This window comes from Solanum lycopersicum, chromosome 7 (genome assembly GCF_036512215.1).
Source record: "Solanum lycopersicum chromosome 7, SLM_r2.1".
Classification (NCBI taxonomy): Eukaryota; Viridiplantae; Streptophyta; class Magnoliopsida; order Solanales; family Solanaceae; genus Solanum; species Solanum lycopersicum.
In genome coordinates, this window is record NC_090806.1 from 5,252,636 (window position 1) to 5,278,643 (window position 26,008).

Below are 26,008 nucleotides of genomic sequence, written 5' to 3' on the forward strand. Positions count from 1 at the left end.
GTCATATTTCATTTTTCTCATATAATTATCTTTAAAAAATGAATTATCAATATCATAATTTAATCTTTCTTTTAGTAATAACTATGTTATATTTTGGAGGCATCAATTCAAAGTTTATTGTTATGCATTATGTTTTACGATGAGCGCCCACATTATTCCACTCAATTTTAACCTTACTAGCTAGTTTAGTACTTCAAGTGAGTATGACGTGTGAAATAAATATATACAAATATGATATAGAAATGTTATTACTTACCTTTTAAAAATATAGTTATGAATTATGATGATATGGTTAGTATACAACTTTTACAAATATGGAAAAAAGTTAAAAACAATTGTATTACAAGGAAAGTACACATGTTATAACAAGGTTTAAATGGAATCACGTTATGGATACTAAAAATTCATAGTCAATCAAAACTTGCTTGAGATTGACGCATAGTAACTAGCATTATTATTACTATAATAGTATGATGAGTTTTTATTATAAAATTATATTATTTTCGAGTTATAGCAGTTTGATTTGATTCATTGGTGGGCACAGTATCCTGGTTGTCCCGCCCATGCTCTTCAATGGTAGGGCGAGTTTCTTCATATGCAGAGTTGAGCTTCAGAGTGAGTTTGTTTTCATATCCCCTGCATCACATTATTGAGAAAAATATGAAAGAAAAGTTGTCTACGCGATGAAGTGTTGCAAATAAATGGTAATCACTAATCATACCTCGTACTTGGTAACTTCTTCTCGTGCTTCCTTTGATGACTTGCTTAACGACTAGAAGATTTGAGCTTTCGTTTGGGTATATGTTCCGTAACTTCTTCCACTTGGGAATGCGTTGAGACTTCATCTTCGTTGTTGAACCAGATCCAATATTATAAGTCTTATGTGACATATTACTTTGTTTCACCTTATATCTGCAGTAATAAAGCCAGGTTATAGTATCATAGGCACTACTTGGAAATTCTCTCTTTAATACAGTTGACAATTATATCATTTGCATTTGCCTACATTTCAACTAATTTCACTAGGTATACGCAACTAACTTCCAGGTAACACAAGTATTGACTAACTCTGTCTACCAAGGCTCGGATAATATTGACTGAACCGGGACATCATGACTCTCGTCCACTTCATTGACAACTATATGTCACAACATTCGGTGCAGATCCATACCATGTATACATTTGTTTCTTACTAAGAGGAAATGAAAGGCTACCTACTAAGTATGAAACAGAATTCGAGTACTGCTTATGGAAGGATCAGATCATTTTGTCCAGAAATATCATTTAAAGCCCGTCTATCGATTGAACCAGGGACTGAGCTCTTGTTGACAGACAAAAGAAGAGGGAAGAGCAACTCTACTCATAGAAAGACATAACGAACATGCAAGATCTATTAATAAGCCCGTGCCAATGCAAGATTTGTACAAACTACAGCAAAACAAAGTTGAGCATTACCTGTCATTCCCGTCTTTCCAGACATGATTGTACTCCTGAGGCGAAGATAAAAACAGAAGTAAAGAATAAGAAATGAGATTGAACAAACTCATATCGAATTTAGAAGCATCTATTCTGTTTTTAAAAAACAGAAAAAAGCATCACAAGAAACTTAAAGTTACTTTGAATCGTTGAGACTTGGCACCCAAAAAAATACAACAGTTTGCAGCTCCACACAGACAACGAACAGTTGCACCCGCGAACCACTCAAAATAATAATTTATTGTCAACTCCTTTCCAACAGATATATCCTTCATCGCAAATATTCCTAATCTTGTTTCCCCTAACACAGTCCATTTCCTCGTTTCACAATTTGGTCGACTGGGAAAATTCAACAACACACAGAATCATCAGTACTATCAATCGACACCAATTAACCAATCATAATGTGCCACGGACTGATTACAACCGTTGATTCAGAGCACATACCATGAATGATTTAAGAATCTTGAAAAATTTCCCTTTCGCGTTGAGTCAATGACATAATTAGTATCTAGAGTAATCATGTACGTTTCCTTGACTTCTGCACCACAAATCATACGAAATTACTACTGAACTATTGACAAACATCTTTAATGTCGATAACTTACCATGAGCTTCATAAACATAAGATCTTTTTTTTGCTGCTTCAGAAGATATCACTTCTCCGCAGTACTCAATGATGAACTGTCCTGCCTTTATATTCTCATCAGCTAAAAGACCCCAACCACGTTCGTTAGTCCTGAACAACTTAGTTTTTGCATATTCACGTTGCTGGAACATCTGTCGTATGTTAATAAATCGATCAGACCACTGTGAAAGTATATATACAAATAAAGAGAAACAACAGAGCAAATGTTTCGACTAATTTACCTGATTATTGCAACTATCACCACACTGACAGTATCCCGGTGTACATTCAGTGTTGGTTAGTACATTCAAACATCTATCTACACACGCACTTTTAGGATCGCTAGTATCATACTTACATTGACAAATAGCAATATCATCTTCTTTCAGTTTCTTATGTCTGTAACACGACATTTGAACGATCCAATTAAAATTGATCAACTAAAACAAAGATCAGCAATAATTGAAAACCACAATTGCAAATGGCGTAACAATAAATGGCCAGATTATTGTTAAATGTTACAGAGAGAAGAGATATGACCTCACTTTCGTCTTAAAAAAACATTTTGAGTAATATGAATAAATGGCGTTACTCCTTCTGGCAGTTGAACCTTCAAAAAAACGAGAAAAAAATGGCAACAGTTCACCGTCATTACTTGATGTAGTAAATAAAATGGTACTTATACAGCAATGCATTACTATTAGACAGTATTTGTAATATACAACAGACAATAAGCAAATCAAATATCAAACAACAAATTGATTACATAAACTTATCATCCATAGTCCAATTTTTCGATACGTAAAATTTTTAATTGATAAAAACAGCAGCACTAAGACATACCACATTGCTTTTGTCTTCGACTGAATGCACCATCTATGCAACCTTTTGCCAGAAATCTGGAGAACTATAAATAGTCGAACAAAGTAAAAGATTTTTTCATCAATTTCATATCCGAGTACAAGATCACACGCAATGGACGTGCCTATGAACTAAAAATCGTCCATTTTTGTGCTTCTTGTTATAGAGATGCAAGAATAAAATGTTTCATGTTCTTGTTCTTACATATGAATAAGTAAAAACTAGAAAAATATGGTTCCCTTCAACCAAGAATTTGGAATCACAAAAGATCAAATAATTCAAATTTTAAAAGAATTACCAAAATCTAAAAATCATACACATTGGCTTAACATATATACAAAAAGACAGTCTGATGCACTAAGCTTTCGCTATGTGCAGATGTTGAGAAGATATGTATGATAATTCAAGACTAAAACATATTATCATGACGACAAATTAAAATACAAAATGACAATATATATGCAATATACAATAAAATTTAACATGAAAAGGCAATAAATTATGAAATGGAGATAATTTTTTATGAACTAAGAAGAAGAGAAGTATATAGAATGGACCTTTGTACATATTAATTTGAAAAAAAAATTCAGTCTTTTTGTGTTTGTATATGTCTTCTTTTAGTTTTTTTTTTCGTTATCCAGAAAATTAAAACGGTTTATTCTTAGTCAATTTAAAGACAAAAAAATGGTGATGTGTTAATTGTTAATGGGGGAAGTTATATATACAGTTGGTTGTTTTTAAAAGTTTAGTTTTCTTTTGTGAATTTTTATTTTTTTAAAGACAAGAGATAAGTACAAATCTCTGTTCCTAATTACTTGTTCACTTTTGTTTTTATAGTTATTCTTAATTACCTGTTTATTTTGACAAATAAAAAAAAGACAATTTTTTTTTACCTATTATATCCACAATTAAACGACTAATTACTTTAAAAAATGTAGAACTTTTCATCCACTTTATAATTAATAGGGGTAAAATGGTAAACTCACTACGTCATAAATTATTTTCTTAATAGGTGTGTCAATTCAAAAGTGGACAAGTAAAAAGGGACAGAGGGAGTACTAGTCAGTCATTTTTAGATTAATGGTATATGTAAAATTAAAATCTTAGACCAAAATAAATACAATGTCACAAAAGAAAAAACAAACGAAAATTGTATCATATTCGTTAAACTAATTAAAAGCTAGACCAAAATAAATACAATGTCACAAAAAAAAAAGGAAATTGCTAACACATATATTAAACTAATTAAAAGCTAGACCAAAATAATACAATTTCATTAAAAAAAAAAACCAAAAATTTCTATCATATTTATTAAGCTAATTAAAAGAATTTATTTTAATTTCGTTTTAAATTGAAATAATAACTTGCAGTTCTAAAATATGACTCTTTTTGGTAAAACACTTTTCAACAATGAAAAAAATAGCATAACATTTGTATGAACAAAATCGTTGTGCTGAAAGGAAACATAGACATATAGTTGAAATCGATCTATGTTTTTAAGAGATTGACTGCCCGGCTTCGCCCGCACCTATATATTCTTTGGTGTGACAACCTTAGTGCAACCTATTTATCTGTAAATCTAATATTTCACTCATACAAAGCACATGGAAATAGATTTTCATTTTATTCGTGAGAAGGTCCTCGACAAGGTCTTGTAGTTAAGTATATCAACTCTCCTAGTCAGATAGCCCATGTTCTCATCACAAAAGCTCTGCCCAAAGCGCACTATCAGATGGTGAGAAGCAAGTTAAACAGTTTTCCGACATCCTGCTGAACTTTAAGGGGCATGTATTGTTGGAATTAATGCATCAATGTTTAGTCTTTTAAAATTGTCTTTTAATTTTTCAAGAAGTCTTTTTAGAATTTCGTAATATATGTATCTATTAAATTGTGATATATGTATTTAGTTATTTGTGCAAGACTTTTTGTTTTCTATTTTGAGTAGTATAAATAGTGATGTAGTTGATGATTGTAATCATCTCAAGTGGCCTTAAATAGCCAATACTAAACTTGAGCATTCTCTAAAGATATTATTTTCCTTCTATGTTTCCTACAAATTGGTATCAAGAGCAGGTTTTCGTTCTTAATCTGGGATTAAGAGAAGAAAAAAATATGGCATCCAAAACAAATGAAGGTGTTGATTCTTCAGTTGTTCTTACTCCATTTTTTGATGGAACTGATTTTGAATACTGGAAGATAAGAATGAGAACACATTTGAAAGCTGAAGGTTTGGCTTTGAAGAGCCAGAAAATGATGGTGATCTTACAGCAGCTGAGATGAAAAATCTTTAGGCTAAGTATCGTCAAGATGCAAAAGCCTTGAGCAAAATCCAAATGGGAGTCTCAAGAGCATATTTTGCAAAAATTGCTATTTGTGAGACTGCAAAGGAAGCTTGAGATTTTCTGGAAAGTGAGGTGTATGGTGACGAAAAGGTACACACTATAAATCTTCAAACTCTTAGAAGAGAGTTTCAAAATTTAAAGATGATAGAATCTGAAAAAATTGATGAATATTGCACAAGAGTCATGAATATTATTAATGAAATGAGAAATCATAGTGATACAATTTCTGACCAACAAGTTGTGGAAAAGATTCTAATTAATGTCACAGAAAAGTATGAGTGCATCGTTGCTATCACTGAGGAGACGAAAAATCTTTCTAAGTTTTCCATCAAAGAGCTAGTTGGATCATTTCGTGCACACGAGAAGCAAAGATTTTTTCGTGAAGATCAACCCAAAGAGACGGTTTTCCAGTCTAAAATAAATGAGAATTCTCAAAATTTCTCAAAAAATCATCAGAAGAAAAAACAAAAGCCAAAAAAGGAGCAGGATCATGATGGTTCTTCCAAGAAGGTTGAAGAAAAAGGTGAGAAAAACTCTAGTCTTTTTTGTAAAGTTTGCAAAAAGACTAATCACAATGCAGAAAAATGTTGGCACAAAGGCAAGCGCCAATGTAACTTTTGTAAAAATTTTGGTCACGTTGAAAAGGATTGTTGGCACAAGAAACGGGAGCAAGCAAATTTTTGTGAAAAACAGGAGTACGAAAATCTTTTCTTTGCTTCTAAATCTGATGCTTCAACAAAAAACAATGAATGGTATGTTGATAGTGGTTGTAGTAATCACATGACTGGAGATGAAAAGACTTTCCTCTCAATTAATAATACCATCACTACTAAAGTGAAGATGGGAGTCTTAGTTGATGCGAAATGTAAAGGTACTATTTCGATCAACATGAAAGGATGCGGTAAGCAAATTCATGATGTTCTTTATGTTCATGGAAAGTGGTTATTCTATTGTGTTTAGAGATAATTATTGCAAGATTTATGATAAAATTGAGCCAAATCAAGTCATTGTTGAAGTAAAGATGATAAAAAGAAACTTCCTTTTGCAATTTCATTACAATGCATTAAAAAATGAAATTATAGATGATTCATGGTTTTAGCACAAAAGATTTTGACACTTGAATTTTCATGGTTTAAAGCTTCTCAAGCAAAAGGACATGGTGCAAGGCCTTCCTGAGATACATACTGAGGTGGATACATGTGAAAGTTGTATAATGGAAAAGCAACACAAGAAGTCTTTTTCAAAAGGGGTGTCTTGGAGAACAAGTGTATTTTTGGAACTAATTCATACCGACATTTGTGGACCAATGAAGACTCCATTTCTTGGAAGTCAAAGATATTTTCAAATCTTTATTGATGATGTGTTAATTGTTCATTGGGGGAAGTTATATATACAGTTAGTTGTTTTTAAAAGTTTAGTTTTCTTTTTTGAATTTTTACTTTTTTAAAGACAAGAGATAAGTACAGAGAGAAAAAAAAATACTTCGTTCCTAATTACTTGTTCACTTTTCCTTTTATAGTTATTCCTAGTTATCTGTTTATTTTGACAAATCAAGAAAAAATAATTTTTTTACCTATTATATCCACAATTAAATGACTAATTACTTTGAAAAATGTAGAACTTTTCATCAACTTCATAATTAATAAAGGTAAAAGGATAAACTACTAAGTCATTAATTATTTTCTTAATAGGTGTGTCAATTAAAAAGTGGACAAGTAAAAAGAGACAGAGGGAGTACTGGTTAGTCATATTTAGATTAATGGTATATGTAATATGAAGATTATGTACAAGCTTTATATCGCTTAATTAATTATCTTCTCTACAATGGAGAGGAGCACCAATGCAAGGTTTTTTCATGGTCCACTAGATAAATCCTAAGGAGGAAACAACGTTAGCTGTAATTTGGATTTCTTTACCGAACTTATGTCCAGATTTGTTTGCAAAGAAGACTATGTTGTCTATAACACCCAGCAGTTGGGAAACTAATAGCTATAGACAAAGCTACTCAAATGATATTATATATATGATATATCATTGCTTCAAATGATACATTTTTTACATGGTCTCTTTAAACTTTGGCACACATCACAACTGTTGATATTATTATTATATTTCATACAAAATTTACAAACAATTAAGTATTAGACACACAACAATGTATATCAAACTAAGTTTATCAAATATTAAGAATCAAAAAATGTAATCAGAATTAAAAACATAACATTTTTTATTTATTGCATCATAAAATAGTAGCCTAAAAGTACTTCATAAAATAGTAACCTAAAAGTACTTCATAAAATATCAAAATTGAGAAATATTAAAGTGAAGCATAAAAGTACTTCTAAAAACAAGCATCAAGAATCTTTCAGGAAGAAAATACATGTTTGTGTTCATTTTTTCACCTTCAACACACACAATTGCACGTATTGTTGCATCAAAACTTTGTATCTCTTCTTCACTTTTATCCGATGTGTCAATGCGTAGTGGATATATACTGTATCCTACCTCATGTTGCTTCATTTCTATGTATAATTTCACCCCCATATCATTCTGAATACACAATGGAGACGAATTACCTTTAAAAAAGCATCTGATCTCGATATTTTTTTCAATTCATCAATGTCCAATTAAGCTGCAATTACTGAAATAAGATTTACGAACGAAATATTATCTCCAACCACTATCACATTGCTCGCACTTAACATCACTTTCCCGTGATCACAAATGTCTTAACAAGATGGAAATATTCATTTAGAATCTTCACAAAATTGCGTTTCAAAATTGTTTGAATTAAACTTTTACTGTTTTTTCGAAGAACAGGAAGAAGGTTTCACAATTTAAAATTGAAAAAATTATAATTTAGTTAGAGGTTTATGACGGATTGGTTGAAGAAAGAAACGTACGCGTGATTTGTGGGAATCAATTACAATTTATGTTTTAATCCCTATTTAACACTTACACTGATAAGAACAACTTAATAATTTAAGTATCAGGCCGTTATTAATTAAAGTATCCGCCTACAATATTATGTATCCGAAAAACACTAAAAAAAATATCTTTGATAATTAATGAAAGAGTAAGGATAGGAAGTAATATTTTTCTTATACTGTGTGATTTGCCTAATTTTTACAATACATTATCCGTGTCTTGTACAACTACAAATATTTAGCCTGTTTTACTAAAACCTGATAATAAGATAATGTTAAGTCCACAATTAATAAATAATTATAATATTCTTCTCGTCGACATAAATTAATAACGGATCGATTTATTCATTGTGACTCCAATTTTCTCGTATAAACATTAGTTATATGATTATTATTCCTTTTTTTCGTTCATTTTTCAAGAATAACCATTATTTTCATGCTTTGATTCACTAAGTTAACGTTAAAATCGAAAATTTACCACTAAAAATCTATACATACTTTATAAAAGCAATTTTTTTTTTAATTTAATCGACTAAGAGATTTCCTACAATTTGATATATTTGATTTGAATAAATCAAAGTTAAAAACATTGAAAGACAATTTAAACTATCCATAATAAAGTTAGGATTACAGAAGAAAAAAAAAAGTTCACACGTTCAATTGATTAAATTGATGTACTTTGACGTGTATTAAATGTTTGAACTTTGTGGATGATTAAGATTTGTTATTAAACTATTTTTATTCGTGTTTCAGAAGTAATATATTCTTTTATGAAATTAAGGTCCATTTTGAATGATCCGAACATCACTATTATAAAAAAAAAATAAAAAAAAAAATGAAAAGCTTTAGCCCTGGCCCATGGAAATTTATCGATTCACATTAACATTATTCACCATGGCCTACACTAATGTTGAACCCTTCTCCCATTTTGCTTTTCTTAGTAATTTATTTTGGTATAAAAGTCAAATAGTTCATCTTCTTTTTGACTCCAGCTACTTGTTTATGCTACTAGTCCAACTAATAGAAAAGTAGATGTTAAAATGTTATGAATCTTCTTATCAAAGTAGGGTCACTCTATAATTTATTCCTAACGAGTCTTTGTCTAATATTAAAAAGGGCAACTTTCACATATAACAAACAAAAAATTATATTTGTATGCTATAACAAAGTTTGCATAATTGCGCTCCATAGCAAACATAAAATTGTACAATTCGCTATACATATACAATTTTATAATTCGCTGGCCTAAATTGTATAATTCGCTGGCCTAAATTGTATAGTTCGCTGACCTATTTCGCTGCAATTGTATAATTTGCTTTGCATACAGTTGAATCGAATTAAAATGTATGTATATTGCATAATTATAGGTGTATAGCAAGAAGATATATGTTTTTCTCGCTTTATACAAAAACAGAAACACATTATATACACTTCTGTTGTATAAAGCTAGAGAAAATTGTATTTCACTGCAATTGTATAATTCGCAATTGTATAATTCGTTGGCCTTTTTCTCTGCAATATTTGAAGTAAAATGTTTGTAAATTGTGTAATGAAGTGTATAACACGAAGATATACACTTTTGCATGTGTATATACAATTTTCTCTCGCTTTATACAAAACAGAAACAAAATTATACACTTCTGTGTATAAAGCGAGAGAGGTGAGCGAGAGTGGAGAGTGGAGAGTGGCGAACGAGATTTTTGGGAGAGAGACGTAGGCAAATTTTAGCTAATGTTTGCTACGGAGCACAATTAAATCAAACCCTAGCTATTCTATTTAATTTAGGTTATTAGTTTGCTATTATATACAATTTTTTTTCCTATTAAAAAATAGTCCCTCTATCTTCATAAAAGCATTGGTAAGTCTTTCATAAATATCGGACAAGTCTTTGTATTCACGTCCCGCAAAAAGACCAACTCTTCCATAAATTACAAAATGAGTGGACTTGACTTTGTTTGAAAATAATGCAAATAACAAGTAGTCTAAGTTTCGTATCATTAATACGTAGCTCGAATACATAATATGTAGTTTGGATGTATTAAATACTGACTCGAATACATTAATATGCAGCTCGGATACATAAAAAAAAAAAAAAATTGGAGATTTTTAAAAATGATAGGTGATAATAGAAATAAGTGAAATTATTTTTGTAATTTATAACATGAAATGAATATAGGCCCATGTGAAATTAAATCCACACAAATTCATGATATGTTTCTTGTAGAACTACTAGCATTTAACGTGTTTTACTAAAACCTAATAATAAGATAATATTAAGTTCAAAATTAATAAATTTGAAATTTTTATCTTACATTTTAATAAGGGAAAATGGTCTGATATACCCCTAAACTTTGTCATTTAGAGCTGATATACCCCTCGTTATAAAAGTGACTCATATATGCGCTTACCGTTATACAAACGGCTCACATATACCCCTCCGTTAGAAAATGGCTCACATATACCCTTCATTTAACGGAAGTAAAAAAATTAGTTTTAAATATATATTCGTTACTTCTAATTTTTTTAAAAAAATTATTTAGGGGTATATATGATTCTTCTATCAAAGTTCAAGGTATATTTTAATTTTTTTCATACAAAAATTATTTTTTGACTTCTTTTATTATAATAATTTGAGTTTCTTATTCTTATTTTGTTTTTTTCTTTCATTCCTTAGTTTAAATATAAAAAAATTAAACTATTTTTTTTGTGTGTATTGTAATTTAATTTCGTATTCGAAGAAAAAATTTGGTCATCTACAATAAGTTTTACAAGAATATTAGTGAAACAAAAATAAATTTGATTATCAAAATAATAATTATAAATTAGTCATTGAAACAAAAAAAAAGTAAAAAAAAATATGTTTGACGAGGATTAGATTTACTCATATGAGGTTATATTTTTTATAAAAAAATAATAAAAATTTAGATTAAAATTATTATTTTTTTCATTTCCGTTAGAGGAAAAGGGTATATGTGAGCCATTTGTTTACAAGTAGGGGTATATATGAGCCACTTTTATAACGAGAGGTATATCAGCTCTAAATGACAAAGTTAAGGGGTGTATAAGATCCTTTTCCCTTTTAATAAACCAAATCTTTGTATCAGCCCCCAAAAAAGACCATATATTACAAAATGAGTTGACTTGACTTTGTTTGAAATGGATGCATACAACAGTTAGTGATCACTCCTTTTTTCATCCTCACATTCAAATCCTCATTCACAACAACAAAAAAATGGATACTAAAGAACACTACAAACCAATTCATTTCCTTTTGATTTGTCTGATCATGCATCAAACCTTTGCTTTTGGATCAATCTCAAGAGGGAAAATTTTGTGCATAACAAAGGAGAGGGAAGCTCTTCTCGAGTTCAAACGAGGTCTCATAGATGAATATAATCTTCTTTCATCATGGAGAAATGAGGAATGTTGTGCTTGGAGGGGTGTGGAATGCAGTAATACAACTGGTCGTATACTCGTCCTTAATCTTCGTATAGGTACAATTGAATCCAACCCTGATGGTCCTGATAAGGATCTCATATTGACAGGCAACATCACTTCTTCATTGGTTAAGTTGGAGTATTTGAAGTACTTAGACCTTAGTTCCAATAATTTTGGAGGCGACGGGCCAATACCAAAATTCATTGGATATTTCAAAAGATTAGACTACTTAAATCTCACATCTACGTACAGAGTTTTTACTGGTCTAATTCCTCTCCAGCTCCAAAATCTTACCTCCTTAAGGACTCTTGATCTTCGTGGCAATTATTTAACGGTTAATAGCCTCGAGTGGCTTTCTCATCTAGTGCATTTGGAGTACTTAGATCTAAGTTTATCCAATGTGCAAGCCAAAAACTGGTTGCAACAGATAAGTAAGCTCCCAAATTTGAGGGAATTGCATTTGTTTGGTTGTCAACTCCCCAAAATCATTCCTTCATCACTTATCTTAGCTAATATTTCCTCCTCTCGTCTTTCCATCCTCGATATATCCTCTAATAGATATTCGTCCCCTGCAATAAATAGTTGGTTATTTAACTTCACTAGTCTTACTAGCCTAGATCTTTCGAGCAATGATTTAGCCAAAATGGCTAGTGGCTTTGGGTACTTGAAATCTTTGGAACATCTTAATCTATTTGGTAATAGTATTCAAGGAGGGATACCAAGGTCTTTAAGAAATTTAAGTCGTTTACGCTCTCTTGATGCTAGTAACAATAACTTGTTAAGTCAACCGTTTTCTGAGTTGCTTGATAACTTAGCTGGGAGTAATCAATCACTTGAATATCTGTCCTTTGAGGGAAATGCACTCACTGGCTCATTGATTAATCTTACTAGATTTTCATCCTTGAAGGAATTGAAGCTACGAGAAAACTCGCTGGATGGCATTTTCCATGAAAGCTTTAGACAAATCTCCAGTCTTGAGTATCTTGATTTGTCTAGTAACCAAATGACAGGGTCACTACCAGACTTGGCATTCTTTCCATCATTGACAGAGTTGAACTTACGGTCCAATCACTTTTATGGAATGATACCACAAGGTTTAGGGAAACTTTCCGAGCTTAAAATCTTGGATGTGTCTTTCAATAGATTGCAAGGCTTACCGGATAGTATGGGGAAACTCTCCAAGCTGAAAATCTTGGATGTGTCTTCCAATAGACTGAAAGGCTTACCGGAAAGTTTAGGGCAACTTTTCGATCTTGAAAGTTTTGATGCTTCTAATAATTTGTTAGAAGGTACGATCTCTGAATCTCATCTTTCCAATCTTTGCAACTTGAAGAGTTTAAAATTGTCTTCCAACTCGTTGACTTGGAATGTTAATGTTGATTGGATTCCATGTTTTCAACTACAAGTTATCAGTCTTTCGTCTTGTAATCTTGGACCGTACTTTCCAAAATGGCTTCAAACTCAAAATAGCTACTCATTTCTTGATATCTCTCTTGCTAGTATCTCAGACACAATGCCTAGTTGGTTTACAAAGTTGCCTCCCATGTTATACTTTTTGAATCTCTCTTACAACCAAATCAGCGGAAAGATACAAGATTTATCAGCCAATAATATCGGTTCCATTGTTATAGATCTTGGTTATAACAATTTTTCAGGACCCTTACCAACATTTCCTCATTTGGTTAGTGAATTGCGTGTTGACAACAATAAGTTTTCTGGATCACTTAACTCCATATGTAAAATTCGTTCACCTGTAACACTTGACTTGTCCAATAATCTCTTGTCGGGGGAGATTCCTGATTGTTGGGCTCTCATGTCTGTTCTAACGGTCCTTAATGTAGCCAATAACCATATATCTGGAAGCATTCCGTACTCTTTGTGTTCTTCGACATCCTTGAGCTCTCTATACGTCCGTAACAACAATTTAAGTGGACATTTCCCTGTCCCTTTAAAGAATTGCCAAGGTTTGAAAGTCTTGGATTTGGGAAGAAATAGATTAAGTGGAAAAATCCCAGAATGGATAGGGACTAAGTTGGCTGGTTTGGGCATTCTGAGCCTACGATTCAACGAATTTTCTGGTAGCATTCCTCCAAGTATATGTCAGCTTCAATCTATTCAGATACTGGACCTTTCTGGCAACCATTTATCCGGAAGAATCCCAAAATGCTTCAGCAATTTCACCACGCTGCGACTTTTGCAAGATGGTTCAAGTGTGAACTATGACTTCAATCCAACTGTCGGTAGAGGAATTTTAGTGTACAAAGGCAATGCATTTGTTCAATGGAAAAACAAGGAATCAGAATACAGTAACACCTTGTGGCTACTGAAAACCATTGATCTTTCTAGCAACGAACTAATCGGTGACATCCCAAATGATTTTAGCAGAATGAATGCATTGCTGTCATTGAACCTATCAAGGAACAATTTGACAGGAAATATCATTGAAGGAATTGGGTTGATGAACATGTTGGAGGCTCTTGACTTGTCGGTGAATCATCTCTCGGGGAATATCCCAATAGGACTGGCTAACTTGACATTTCTCAGTGTGTTGGATTTGTCGAAAAACAACTTGTCAGGGAGAATACCGTCGAGCACTCAACTGCAAGGCTTTGATCCTTCAACCTATGGTGGGAATATTCAGCTATGTGGACCTCCTCTTCCAGCATGTCCTACATTTGCTCCTTCAAATCCTCATGTTGTCTTTGACAGAACTTCTCAAGAAAATGATGATGAGTTTCCTTCTAAAGAGTTTTATATTTCGATGGCATTGGGCTTCATTGTCGCGTTTTGGGGAATTTTGGGCTCTTTGTACTTCAATGATTCATGGAGGAATGCCTACTTCAAGTGGTTAAATGGATGTCAGAATTGGCTTTATCTTTCATCAACAATCTGCTTTGCAAGATTGAAGGCAAAACTGAGGGTCTGATGACTAAATTTTATTTTCTAATCATGAAAAAATGCATCTATTTTATATGTCATGATTTGTCTATAGATGATGTATACATGGATTAAGTAAAATGCTTTTGTCTAATTTTCACTGTTGAAACGTTCCGTTGTCAATCAAGTTAAAATGTCTAAATATATATTATGCCTAAAAATAGTGGTGAGGAGGAAAAGAGGCTAGTTGTGTAGTGGAATTATCATATTATTTTCTTTTTTAATTTCTCACTCGGTGTTGATCCTTGCATCGGGAGAGAAAGAGTCTATCATCAAGTAGAATTACCAGAATTTAAAAAAAGTTATAATATCAGATATACAAGAAGTTCTCTTGATTACAAGCCATTCATGGAACATTTACATATTGAGCTAAAGATAGAGCCACTGAAAGTAAGCATTGCTCCATGCATTGTTGAAGAACAAAGATCCTAACACTCCCCAGAATGCAACAATGAACCCTAACGCCATCGATATATAAAACTCTTTTGATAGAAACTCATCATCATTTTCTTGAAAACTACTGTCATGACCAACATGAAGATTTGGAGGAGCAAATGAAGGACACTCTGGAAGAGGAGGGCCACATAGCTGAATATTCCCTTCATAGGTTGAGGAGTCGAAGCCTTGCAATTGAGTGCTCGATGGTATTCTCCCTGACAAGTTGTTGTTTGACAAATCCAACACGCTAAGAAACGTCAGGTTAGCGAGCCCTACTGAGATCTTCCCCGAGAGATGGTTCCTCGACAAGTCAAGAGACTCCAACATCTTCATTAAACCAATTCCTTCAATGATACTTCCCGACAAATTGTTCCTTGATAGGTTCAATGACAGCAATGCATTCATTCTGCTAAAATCATTTGGGATGTCACCGACTAGTTCGTTGCTAGACAGATCGATGGTTTTCAGAAGCCACAAAATGTTACGATACTCTGACTCCTTGTTTTTCCATTGGACTAATGCATTGCCATGGTACAGTGTACCTACTCGAGGGGTGTATGAATCGAAGTCATAGCTCACACTTGAACCATCTTGCAAAAGTTGCATTGTGGTGAAATTGCTGAGGCATTTCGGAATTCTTCCTGATAAACGATTGCCAGAAAGGTCCAGTATCTGAATAGATTGAAGCTGACATATACTTGGAGGAATGATACCAGAGAATTCGTTGAATCGAAGGCTCAGAATCCCCAAATATTCTAACTCAGTCCCTATCCATTCTGGGATTTTTCCACTAAATGTGTTTCTTCCCAAATCCAAGACTTTCAAACCTTTGCAATTCTTCAAAGAGGCAGGAAACTGTCCACTTAAATTGTTGTTACGCACGTATAGAGAGCTCAAGGATGTCGAAGAACAAAGAGAGTACGGAATGCTTCCAGATATACGGTTATTGGCTAAGTTAAGGACCATTGGAGCAGACATGAGAGTCCAACAATCAGGAATCTCTCCGGACAAGAGATTATCGGACAAGTCAAGTGTTACAGCTGAACGAATTTTGCATATGGAGTTAAGTGATCCAGAAATCTGATTGTTGTCAATACGCAATTGACTAACCAGTTGAGGAAATGTTGGTAAGGGTCCTGAAAAATTGTTATAACCAAAATCTATGATAATGGGACCGATATTATTGGATGATAAATCTTGTATCTTTCCGCTGATTTGGTTGTACGAGAGATTCAAGTATGTTAACATGGGAGGCAACTTTGAGAACCAACTAGGCATTGTGTCTGAGATACTAGCAAGAGATAGATCCAGAACTGAGTACTCATTCTGAGTTTGAAGCCATTTTGGGAAGTACGGTCCAAGATTACAAGACGAAAGGCTGATAACTTGTAGTTGAAAACACGGAATCCAATCAACGCTAACATTCCAAGTCAATGAGTTGGAATACAAGTTTAAGCTTTTCAACTTGCAAAGGTTGGAAAGATGGGATTCAGAGATTGTACCTTCTAACAAATTATTAGAAGCATCAAAACTTTCAAGGTCGAAAAGTTTCCCCAAACTATCCGGTAAGCCTTGCAGTCTATTGAAAGACACATCCAAGATTTTAAGCTCCGAAAGTTTCCCTAAACCTTGTGGTATCTTTCCATAAAAGTGATTGGACTGTAAGTTCAACTCTGTCAATGATGGAAAGAATTCCAAGTCTGGTAATGGCCCTGTCATTTGGTTATTAGACAAATCAAGATACTCAAGACTGGAGATTTGTCTGAAACTTTCATGGAAAATGCCATTCAACGAATTTCCTCGTAGCCTTAACTTCCTCAAGGATGAAAATCTAGTAAGATTAATCAATGAACCAGTGAGTGCATTTTCCTCAAACGACAGATATTCAAGCGATTGATTACTCCCAGCTAAGTTATCAAGCAACTCAGAAAATGGTTGACTTAACAAGTTATTGGAATCTGCATCAATATAGCGTAAACGACTTAAACTCCCAAAAGACTTTGGTATCCCACCTTGAATACCACTTCCAAATAGCTTAAGATGTTCCAAAGACTTCAAGTACCCAAAGCCACTAGACAGTTGTCCTAACTCGTTACCCGTAAGATCTAGGCTAGTAAGACTAGTGAGGTTAAATAACCAACTATTTATTGCAGGGGACGAATATCCATTATAGGAGATATCAAGGATCGAAAGAGGAGACGAGGAAATATTGGTTGATACAAGTGATGAAGGAATGATTACAGGGAGTTGACAGGCTGATAAATACAACTCCCTCAAATTAGGAAGCTTAATTATCTCCTGTAACCAGTTTTTCGCTTGCACGTTGGAAAAACGAAGATCTAAGTACTCCAAATACACTAGATTAGAAAGCCACTCAAGGCTTTTCACTGTTAAAGAATTTAAACTAAGATCAAGAGTCTTTAAGTGTGCTAGATTTTGGAACTGAATTGGAATTAGACCAGTGTTTTTGAAACTAGATGAGAGATTAAGGTACTCTAGTCTTTCGAAGTAACCGATAAATTTTGGTATTTGTCCACCAAAATCATTGAAACTAAGGTCCAAGTACTTCAAATACTGCAACTTAACCAATGATGAACTGATATTACCTGTCAAAGACGTGTCGAAGTTACCACGAAGATTCAGGACTAGTATATGGCCTGTTGTGTTACTGCATTTCACACCACTCCAAGAACAACATTCCTCATTTTTCCATGAAGAAAGCATGTTATGTTCGTCTACGAGACCTCGTTTGAACTCGAGAAGAGCTTCCCTCTCCTTTGTTATGCACAAAATGTTTGCATGATCCCCTCTTAACATTGATCCAAAAGCTGAGCATTGATGCAGGATCAATATTGATAGACAAATCAAAAGCAAATGAGTTGATTTGTAGTGTTGTTTGGTATCCATTTTTATTTTTATTTTTGCAAGAAACAAATGAAGGTTTGAATGCTAGTTTAAAGGGAGTGTTCATTACTTGATATATACATTTTTTGAAACTAAGTCAAAGTCTACCCTTGCATCAATTGTGAAAGTATTTATTAAGCAATGTTCAATAACTGTATTCAACACTTGCTGCAACCGAATTCAACTAGACAAGTCTGGTGCACAAAGCATCCCACGTTAGCAGGGTTCGGGGAAGGGCCGCAGTAAACGGTCTACCTTAGTATTAGCATTAATAACGACTTACACGGCTTGAGCTCATGATATCGTAAGTCATACGAAGATAACTTTATGATTTGTTTCAAGACTTGAGTGGAATAAAAATAAGTACTTCATCTGTCACAATTTATGTGATACACTTTCTTTTATTAGTAATCCCAAAGAGAATGTCACTTTACGATAATTTGATACAATTTAACTTTAAAATTTCTCTTTTCCCTTAATTAAATGATTTGTAGTACTTTTGAATCACAAAATTCAAAAATCTTTTTTTAAAAAATATTTTTATCAAGTCAATCAATCTCATAAAAATTGGGACAGAAAAAGTAATAAATAATGCTACATATATTATTTTTCAAAGTCTTCCTTTGCCAACTCTAAAGTCAATAATACAGATAGATATCAGAGTTGTACCCTTTGTGGCTGTGGAGTAAACTGAAAAATGAAAAAAAAAATGACAAAACAATCTTCATTAATGTGAAATAGAGGAAATATTGGAAGTAATTCATATAAAAAAATAATTCAACTCCAAGGTCAAAGATATGAGAAATTGAATTCACACCTAGGATGGTGACTCAAATTATTTATACTTCGTCGATTCAACAATAGTTGTTTATTATTAACTTGGCGTACAGATAAATAATAAAAGTAATTTTATCAAATCACCTTATAAAATATAAGTATCTAAATATTAAAAAATAAATAATATTTTATAATAAGAATAAAATAAGCATAACATAATAAATTATTTATCGATTTTATAAATCTAACAAGTATTTTTTGTACATTTAAAAATAGTATACTTAATCAGTAAAATGAATGAAGGCAGGCAGTAGTAGTATACTTTTTATCTTTGGTCGTTGAAGAGTCAACTACTAATAAAATTCTTTAAAAAATAATAGAATTTGTCTATGGTGTTTAATATTTTTTTTAAGAAAAACAAAAATAGTTCAATGATTTTAAGATTCTAAAAGAAAAAACAAAAGTTTTGGTAGACAATTTTTAAAATTTGGGTGATCAATTATAAAATTAAATCGTAAATCATTCGTTGTCATTCGATTTAAACAATTGAGTGTTTGTAGCAAAATTGACTGATTAATGTATTTTTGAAAGGAAAAAAGGTATAAAATACAAATTAAATTTGTACGAAAAATGATTTATGCTATTTTAACTTTACGAGCAATCTTCAAATAAATATAATAATCGAGAAATTAGTTGAGTGTGACTTTTAAATTAAAAAAAAAAAGCAAGTTAAATGACTTTCTCAGAACAGAATTCATAGTTGAATGACTGTCTGAGATATTATCTCGATAATCCTAGTATTGCTCTACTAATGGTCGAGAAAGCTAATATTCTGATTGTTGGAACGAACGAGATGCTTGATAACATGAATGAAAATGAGATGGAGGAAATTGTTTGAAAAGGGAAAAATGAAAATATTTTTGTCTTTTTAATGCTTTAGCTTGTAATTTGCTACAGTTACTTGTACATAAATATTATATATTAATCTCAATACTTTAGTTACCGTTTTATGTTTTAGCCTTCAATTCACTTCAAAAACTAAGAATTCTATTCTCTTAATTTCTCTTTGCATTACACTTGTATAATTTTCTCATTACATTATCGCAAATTTATTAGAGAAGTCATATATTTATTTTATAAGTATTTTCATAAGGACCAAAATCGATAAAAAATCTCTTATTGATTTGGTTATTGGTTTACCATATTTAAAAATCGAAAATCGTTATTGAATTTGTTTATTGATTTAACATATTTAAAAACCAAAACTCAATAATACATTAACCGAACAGACCGATGCAAACCTTAATCCAAAATTTCATTTGTAATAACTAATAAATGGTAATAACTAATAAGTGTCTCATGTATACTCTCTAACAACTTCAATAATACATATAACTACATGTTTAAGAAGCAATAAGGACAATATTGATGGATGATCATACTCGGATCTAAGGCTAAACATAATTCTTCTATCGCCTCTTCATGTGGATATAATCTAAAATGTCTTTTGATATGCGAAACACTATCCTTAACTTGACGTTCAAAAGCTAAATAACAAATATGTTGTGTTAGTGCTGTTTCATTATTCTTGAAAATCTCAACTTGCTTTAATACTTCATAAAATTCTAATATTGGCCATCTACCATTATACTCATAACCCAATATTTGCATATAGAATTCATCGTGACATTGTTTAATTATATGATAACGATCAAAATATACTTCTTCTGACATTGGTGTAAACGAAAGGTCTACACAATTTTCCAATTAAATCAACGTAGGTCGAAAAGGAGTAGAAAATTATTTATAAAATAAGTTCAAGAGATAATAGGATCTTAATATAGCATAAGTGTGTCTCTGAAATTTTAAGCGTACTTATGTATTTTCCTAAAACTTAATTATTATACTTGAGAAAATGATAAAGATAAAAACTTAAATTAATTTAAATTTAACAAAATATTTATATTTTACTAATAAATAATTATAAATTTTTTATATATAATTTCTAGGTTAGGTTTGGTTTGGCTATTTTTCGATTGTTTAACTAAAAATCAAAACCAAAACAAATGATATCAGTCTTCATAATTTAAACCAAATCTTACCAAATCTCAATTTTTAAAATCAGTTTAACTCGAGTTACAATTCGATTTGATTTTTTAAGGGAAACTTTCACATATAGCAAATAAAAAATTTATATTTGTATGCTATAACAAAGTTTGCATAATTGCGCTCCATAGCAAACATAGAAACTGTATAATTCACTATACATATACAGTTGAAGCAAATTGTATAAAACGAAGTGTATAAAACAAGAAAGAGAAAGACACTTGGGCAGACAAACTGTATAAAAACAAAGTGTATGAAACGAATTGTATTATTATAAGTGTATAGAACGATTATATACAATTTGAATTTGTATAAAATGAGAAAGAGATAAAGACAAAAGAGACTTGACAAGGAATATACAATTGAATCGAATTGTATAAAACGAGAAAGAGAGAAATTAGATACAATTTGAAAATTGTATAAAACGAGAAAGAGAGAAAGACAAAAGAAACTGGGGAGGAGAGTATTTTTATTGTATAATTATAAGTGAAAAATATATGTACTTGCATGTGTATATATAATTTTCTCACGCTTTATACAAACAGAAATGCAATTTATACATTTCACTATTGTTTGTATAAGTGAGAAAGGCGAGGGAGCGAGCGAGATTTGGGAGAGTGGCAAGCGAGATCTGGTAGAGGGGAGAGAGGGGGATAAAAATATATGTATTTATACAATTTTCTCTGTTTTATACAATTAAAACAATTTTTATACACTTGTTTTGTATAAAAAGTGAGGAAGCGAGCGAGAGATTGGAGGAGAGTGGCGAGCGAGATAATTGGGAGAGAGGCGCCTGAATTTTTTTTACAAACGTTTGCTATGAATCACAATTAAATCAAACCCTAATTACTCCATTTATTTTAGATTATTAATTTGCTATTATATATAATTTTCCCATTTTTTAATCATCACCATAGATTGGAAACTCCTTTTGGGCTTAGGATTTCTCTAATTCTATAAAAGCCCAGCCCAACCCCAAACCCACACTAAATTATAGGTAACTCGCTTTCTTCTCTCTTATCGTCTACCATCTTGACTCATATCTCCGGCGAGAACTCATCGGCGGCGATCTTCCTCTTCCGCCGAATTCGTATTCCTGAGCTTCTTCTCTGTTACTGTAAGCATCTTTATTTATCGTTTTTTTCTTTTATAATAGAAACGAATCTTGATTCCTTTTTGTGATTTGTTTTTTAGTGATGTGATTATAATTTACGAATTAAGTTTCGATTTAGTTTAGCTGGTACAAATCTATGAAGAAACGTTGCTTTAATCTGTTTTTGAGTGTTACTAATGATGAGATATTTGTAATATTATTGGGATTTTTAGCTGCTGAATATAGAACTATGAGTGTTGGTTTTTTTTTTTTTTTAAAATCATAGTATTCTAATTTCATGGGATTAAAGTACTTTCAGGATATTTATAGAGGGATGAAACTGAATCAAAGTGATAGATTCTGAATGATCCACAAAGTCGGGAATGAGTGTTAGACAAAAATTGAATCTTGGTGTTTCAAATGGATTGATACAAAGTACACTATTATATAAAAGTAGCTAACTATGATGCTGTTTTGAAGTGGAATGGATAAAGAGGATTCATATAGTTGATCTTATTTAGCTGGGGATTGTGGGGATAGTGGTTTGGTTGAATATTGGATGAAGCTTTGGTGCTTCTTTTCCAGGATAAAAACTGCAGATTGTTTTTGAGAATTCTTCTGAGATTCAATTTGGAGTAAAACAAACTTAATATTTGGTTTTCATTTTTGAGAAAGAATAATTGAACTTAATATTTTATGATTGCTTTAAACATTCATTTTACAGTATTTTATTTACTAGGGGAGTGTAGCAGGGGTATGATTGAAATTTTATACCATAACCTTCTTGTTTTCTTCACTGGTTTGTGCTAATCAGTGTGAAACAAATGTTCCGTAAGGTTTGGACTTTGGACTGATTAGATATGTCACCGTGTTGCTCTCTTTTTTCCTGTATCATATGTTCCCCTTAAGTTTAGAATGATCAGATTTGTCACTGTGTTGCTCTTAACTTCTCCTGTAACATTCCAGTGTTTGAATCTGTATAATGCCATTAAAGCTTTTCATATTTTTCTGGATCATTCAGATGCACCTCGGCCATAAATTTTTTTATTGTCCTTCTGTGCTCTTCTTACTTTGTTCAATGTGATTTTATGCTGATCTCTTCTCTATTTATGCTATTGTTCTTATTTCTTGCTATAATGTTCTTATGTTTTGTGTGAAGCCTCTACATTATTATTTTGTATGTGTAGTTTCTTGTTCAATTGGATGAGTTGACTGGTGTACTGATGATCTATTTATTCAAATTTACTAATTGTTCTCTTTGGTTACAACAGATTGTAAATTCAATGGGGAAGAAAAAAACAGATGAGGCTGGTGTAAGTGCGAAGGCTAAGGGAAGCAGCAAAGATTCCAAGGAAGGGAAAAAGGAGAAGCTTTCTGTCTCTGCCATGCTTGCCAGCATGGACCAGAAACCTGAGAAGCCCAACAAAGGATCTTCAGCCACTGGTGCTAGTAAAGCCAAGCCTAAAGCAGCTCCAAAAGCATCAGCTTACACTGATGGAATTGATCTTCCTCCCTCTGATGACGAGGAAGAGTATCTTCCTGGCCCCGAAGAAGTGGAAGAACAGATTGATGGTAATAGAAGGCATAAAAGGAATGAAGCAGGACCAATTGATACCTCCATAAGTTATAAAGAGCTAAAGAAACGAGAAAAGAAGGATATGCTTGCTGTTCAGGCAGCTGAGGTGGCAAAAAAGGAGGCCCTTAGGGACGATCATGATGCTTTTACTGTTGTTATTGGTAGCAGGGCATCTGTCCTTGAAGGTCAAGATGATGCTGATGCAAATGTTAAGGATATAACTATAGAGAATTTCTCTGTAGCAGCTCGTGGAAAAGATCTTTTAAAGAACACATCAGTTAAGATATCTCATGGGAAGAGATATGGTTTAGTTGGTCCCAATGGAATGGGCAAGTCCACCCTACTAAAACTCCTTGCTTGGAGGAAGATTCCTGTACCAAAAAACATTGATGTACTTTTGGTTGAACAAGAGATAGTTGGTGATGATAGGACTGCACTTGAAGCTGTTGTTTCAGCTAACGAGGAGCTAATCAAGCTCCGAGAAGAGGCTGCATCTTTACAGAATGCTGCTGCAACTGTTGGTGAGAATGAAGATGATGCTGATGGGGACAACATTGTAGAAAAACTTTCTGAACTGTACGAAAGGTTGCAGCTGATGGGATCAGATGCTGCTGAGGCCCAAGCATCAAAAATTCTTGCTGGGCTGGGTTTCACCAAGGAAATGCAGGGGCGTGCTACCCGATCTTTTAGTGGTGGTTGGAGGATGAGAATTTCTCTAGCACGGGCTCTTTTTGTTCAGCCTACTCTATTGTTGTTGGATGAACCTACAAATCATCTTGACCTTCGGGCTGTTCTATGGTTAGAGGAGTACTTGTGCAGATGGAAGAAAACTTTGGTCGTTGTTTCACATGATCGAGACTTTCTGAACACTGTTTGCGGTGAGATTATTCATCTCCATGACATGAAACTACACTTCTATCGTGGTAACTTTGATGATTTTGAAAGTGGATATGAACAGCGTCGCAAAGAGATGAACAAGAAGTTTGAGATTTATGATAAGCAGTTAAAAGCTGCCAAGAGATCTGGAAGTCGAGCACAACAGGAGAAGGTAAAAGACCGAGCCAAATTTGTAGCTTCCAAAGAATCAAAGAAAAAAGGAAAGGATAGGGTTGATGAAGATGAAACTCCACCTGAAGCCCCTCAGAAGTGGAGGGACTACAGTGTGGAGTTCCACTTCCCTGAGCCTACTGAACTGACACCTCCACTTCTTCAGCTAATTGAGGTCAGCTTCAGTTATCCTAATCGACCAGACTTCAGGCTCTCTGATGTTGATGTTGGAATTGATATGGGGACTCGAGTTGCTATAGTTGGGCCCAATGGAGCAGGCAAATCGACCTTGCTTAACCTCTTGGCAGGTGATTTAGTTCCTACAGAAGGTGAAGCCCGCAGGAGCCAAAAGTTGAGGATTGGACGGTACTCGCAGCATTTTGTTGATCTTCTCACAATGGATGAAACACCTGTCCAGTACCTGCTTCGTCTTCACCCAGATCAAGAAGGACCTAGTAAGCAAGAAGCTGTTCGTGCAAAGCTAGGAAAATTTGGACTTCCCAGTCATAACCATCTTACCCCCATTTTAAAGTTGTCCGGAGGACAAAAAGCTAGAGTTGTATTTACATCTATTTCTATGTCAAAGCCTCACATCTTGCTGTTAGATGAACCAACAAACCATTTGGATATGCAGAGTATCGATGCTTTGGCAGATGCGCTTGATGAGTTCACTGGTGGAGTTGTGTTAGTCAGTCACGACTCGAGGCTCATATCAAGGGTTTGTGATGATGAAGAAAGAAGTGAAATTTGGATAGTTGAGAATGGGACCGTTGAAAAGTTCCCAGATACATTTGATGAGTATAAGGCAGAACTTGTAAGGGAAATCAGGGAAGAAGTTGATGATTGATGTTGCAACTGACTTATCTATTGTATTGTCGTGAGGGAGAGTGTAATCTTCTGTTGAGGGAGGATTTTCTTTTCGACTTCATATCGAAGGGAGAGTGTTATCTTCTGTTGCGGGTATAAGAGAACATAGTGGCTAGGGTTATATGTACTGTGTCATATTTTGTCTATTTCTTTTTATTATGGTTTTGCCTCACAGGCAACAATGTCAAGGAACATTGAATTTGCTACTCATTCTATCTGTTTTCCCTTTTCATTCTCTCTGTCTCTTTCAAATTTGCCTCACTTTGCAAATTCAACTAGCATTTACATCTATGCTGTTTCATTTCTGTGGATCTCTGGAGAGGTTCTATAAGTTCTTAACGTGAATGGTTGCTGGAATTACTTCTACTTCTTGAGTCAGATTCATACCATGCTGCTGCTGTCCATAAATTGCAATATATGCCAGCTTATTCTTCCTTTCTCTTTGGGGTATTGGAAATGGTTTTTTCTTGTTAAATGACTTCTTGTTGCTGGAATGGCTTAGTTCGATATTATATTTTTCGTTTAGCTTGGATATCCAGTTGTATTAGCCTTTAGGATTCACTTTCCACATTAAAATCGACATTCAAATAT

General features: G+C 33.0%; 5 protein-coding genes across 5 annotated transcripts; 3 read left to right on the plus strand and 2 right to left on the minus strand.

Moving 5' to 3' along the window:
- Positions 1-431: 431 nt before the first annotated feature.
- LOC101263040 (histone-lysine N-methyltransferase ASHH1-like) lies at positions 432-4,731 on the minus strand. The gene is made up of 10 exons (XM_069286815.1): positions 4,670-4,731; positions 2,948-3,003; positions 2,645-2,714; positions 2,347-2,503; positions 2,085-2,256; positions 1,924-2,017; positions 1,617-1,815; positions 1,456-1,490; positions 722-912; positions 432-636 (listed from the first exon to the last, which is right to left on the minus strand). The coding sequence occupies exons 1-10, from the start codon at positions 4,729-4,731 to the stop codon at positions 611-613; spliced, it is 1,062 nt and encodes a 353-aa protein (XP_069142916.1). The 3' UTR covers positions 432-610.
- Positions 4,732-5,508: 777 nt separating this feature from the next.
- On the plus strand, positions 5,509-6,267 carry LOC138337185 (uncharacterized). Its single transcript, XM_069286816.1, has one exon. The coding sequence runs from the start codon at positions 5,509-5,511 to the stop codon at positions 6,265-6,267; it is 759 nt and encodes a 252-aa protein (XP_069142917.1).
- Positions 6,268-11,382: 5,115 nt separating this feature from the next.
- LOC101256687 (receptor-like protein EIX1) lies at positions 11,383-14,718 on the plus strand. The gene has a single exon (XM_010325037.4). It carries the CDS (start codon positions 11,395-11,397, stop codon positions 14,596-14,598), a length of 3,204 nt encoding a protein of 1,067 aa, XP_010323339.2. The 5' UTR covers positions 11,383-11,394; the 3' UTR covers positions 14,599-14,718.
- A 173-nt stretch (positions 14,719-14,891) lies between these two features.
- On the minus strand, positions 14,892-18,333 carry LOC101256986 (receptor-like protein EIX1). Its single transcript, XM_004242760.5, has one exon. It carries the CDS (start codon positions 17,952-17,954, stop codon positions 14,979-14,981), a length of 2,976 nt encoding a protein of 991 aa, XP_004242808.3. The 5' UTR covers positions 17,955-18,333; the 3' UTR covers positions 14,892-14,978.
- Positions 18,334-21,749: 3,416 nt separating this feature from the next.
- ABCF3 (ABC transporter F family member 3) lies at positions 21,750-25,649 on the plus strand. Its single transcript, XM_004242761.5, has 2 exons — positions 21,750-21,951; positions 23,199-25,649. The coding sequence occupies exon 2, from the start codon at positions 23,211-23,213 to the stop codon at positions 25,395-25,397; it is 2,187 nt and encodes a 728-aa protein (XP_004242809.2). The 5' UTR covers positions 21,750-21,951; positions 23,199-23,210; the 3' UTR covers positions 25,398-25,649.
- The last annotated feature ends 359 nt before the right edge of the window (positions 25,650-26,008 follow it).

Bases quoted from the DNA above. Each gene is read 5' to 3' on its own strand.
- LOC101263040 (XM_069286815.1), bottom strand. From the start codon at position 4,731: ATGTCGGAAAACTGTTTAACTTGCTTCTCACCATCTGATAGTGCGCTT. The intron at 3,004-4,669 runs GTGATGAGAACA...ATAGTTCTCCAG, and splicing joins GCGCTTTGGGCAGAGCTTTT to ATTTCTGGCAAAAGGTTGCA. The intron at 2,257-2,346 runs GTAAATTAGTCG...AACATACGACAG, and splicing joins GTGATAGTTGCAATAATCAG to ATGTTCCAGCAACGTGAATA.
- LOC138337185 (XM_069286816.1), top strand. From the start codon at position 5,509: ATGAGAAATCATAGTGATACAATTTCTGACCAACAAGTTGTGGAAAAG.
- LOC101256687 (XM_010325037.4), top strand. From the start codon at position 11,395: ATGCATACAACAGTTAGTGATCACTCCTTTTTTCATCCTCACATTCAA.
- LOC101256986 (XM_004242760.5), bottom strand. From the start codon at position 17,954: ATGGATACCAAACAACACTACAAATCAACTCATTTGCTTTTGATTTGT.
- ABCF3 (XM_004242761.5), top strand. From the start codon at position 23,211: ATGGGGAAGAAAAAAACAGATGAGGCTGGTGTAAGTGCGAAGGCTAAG.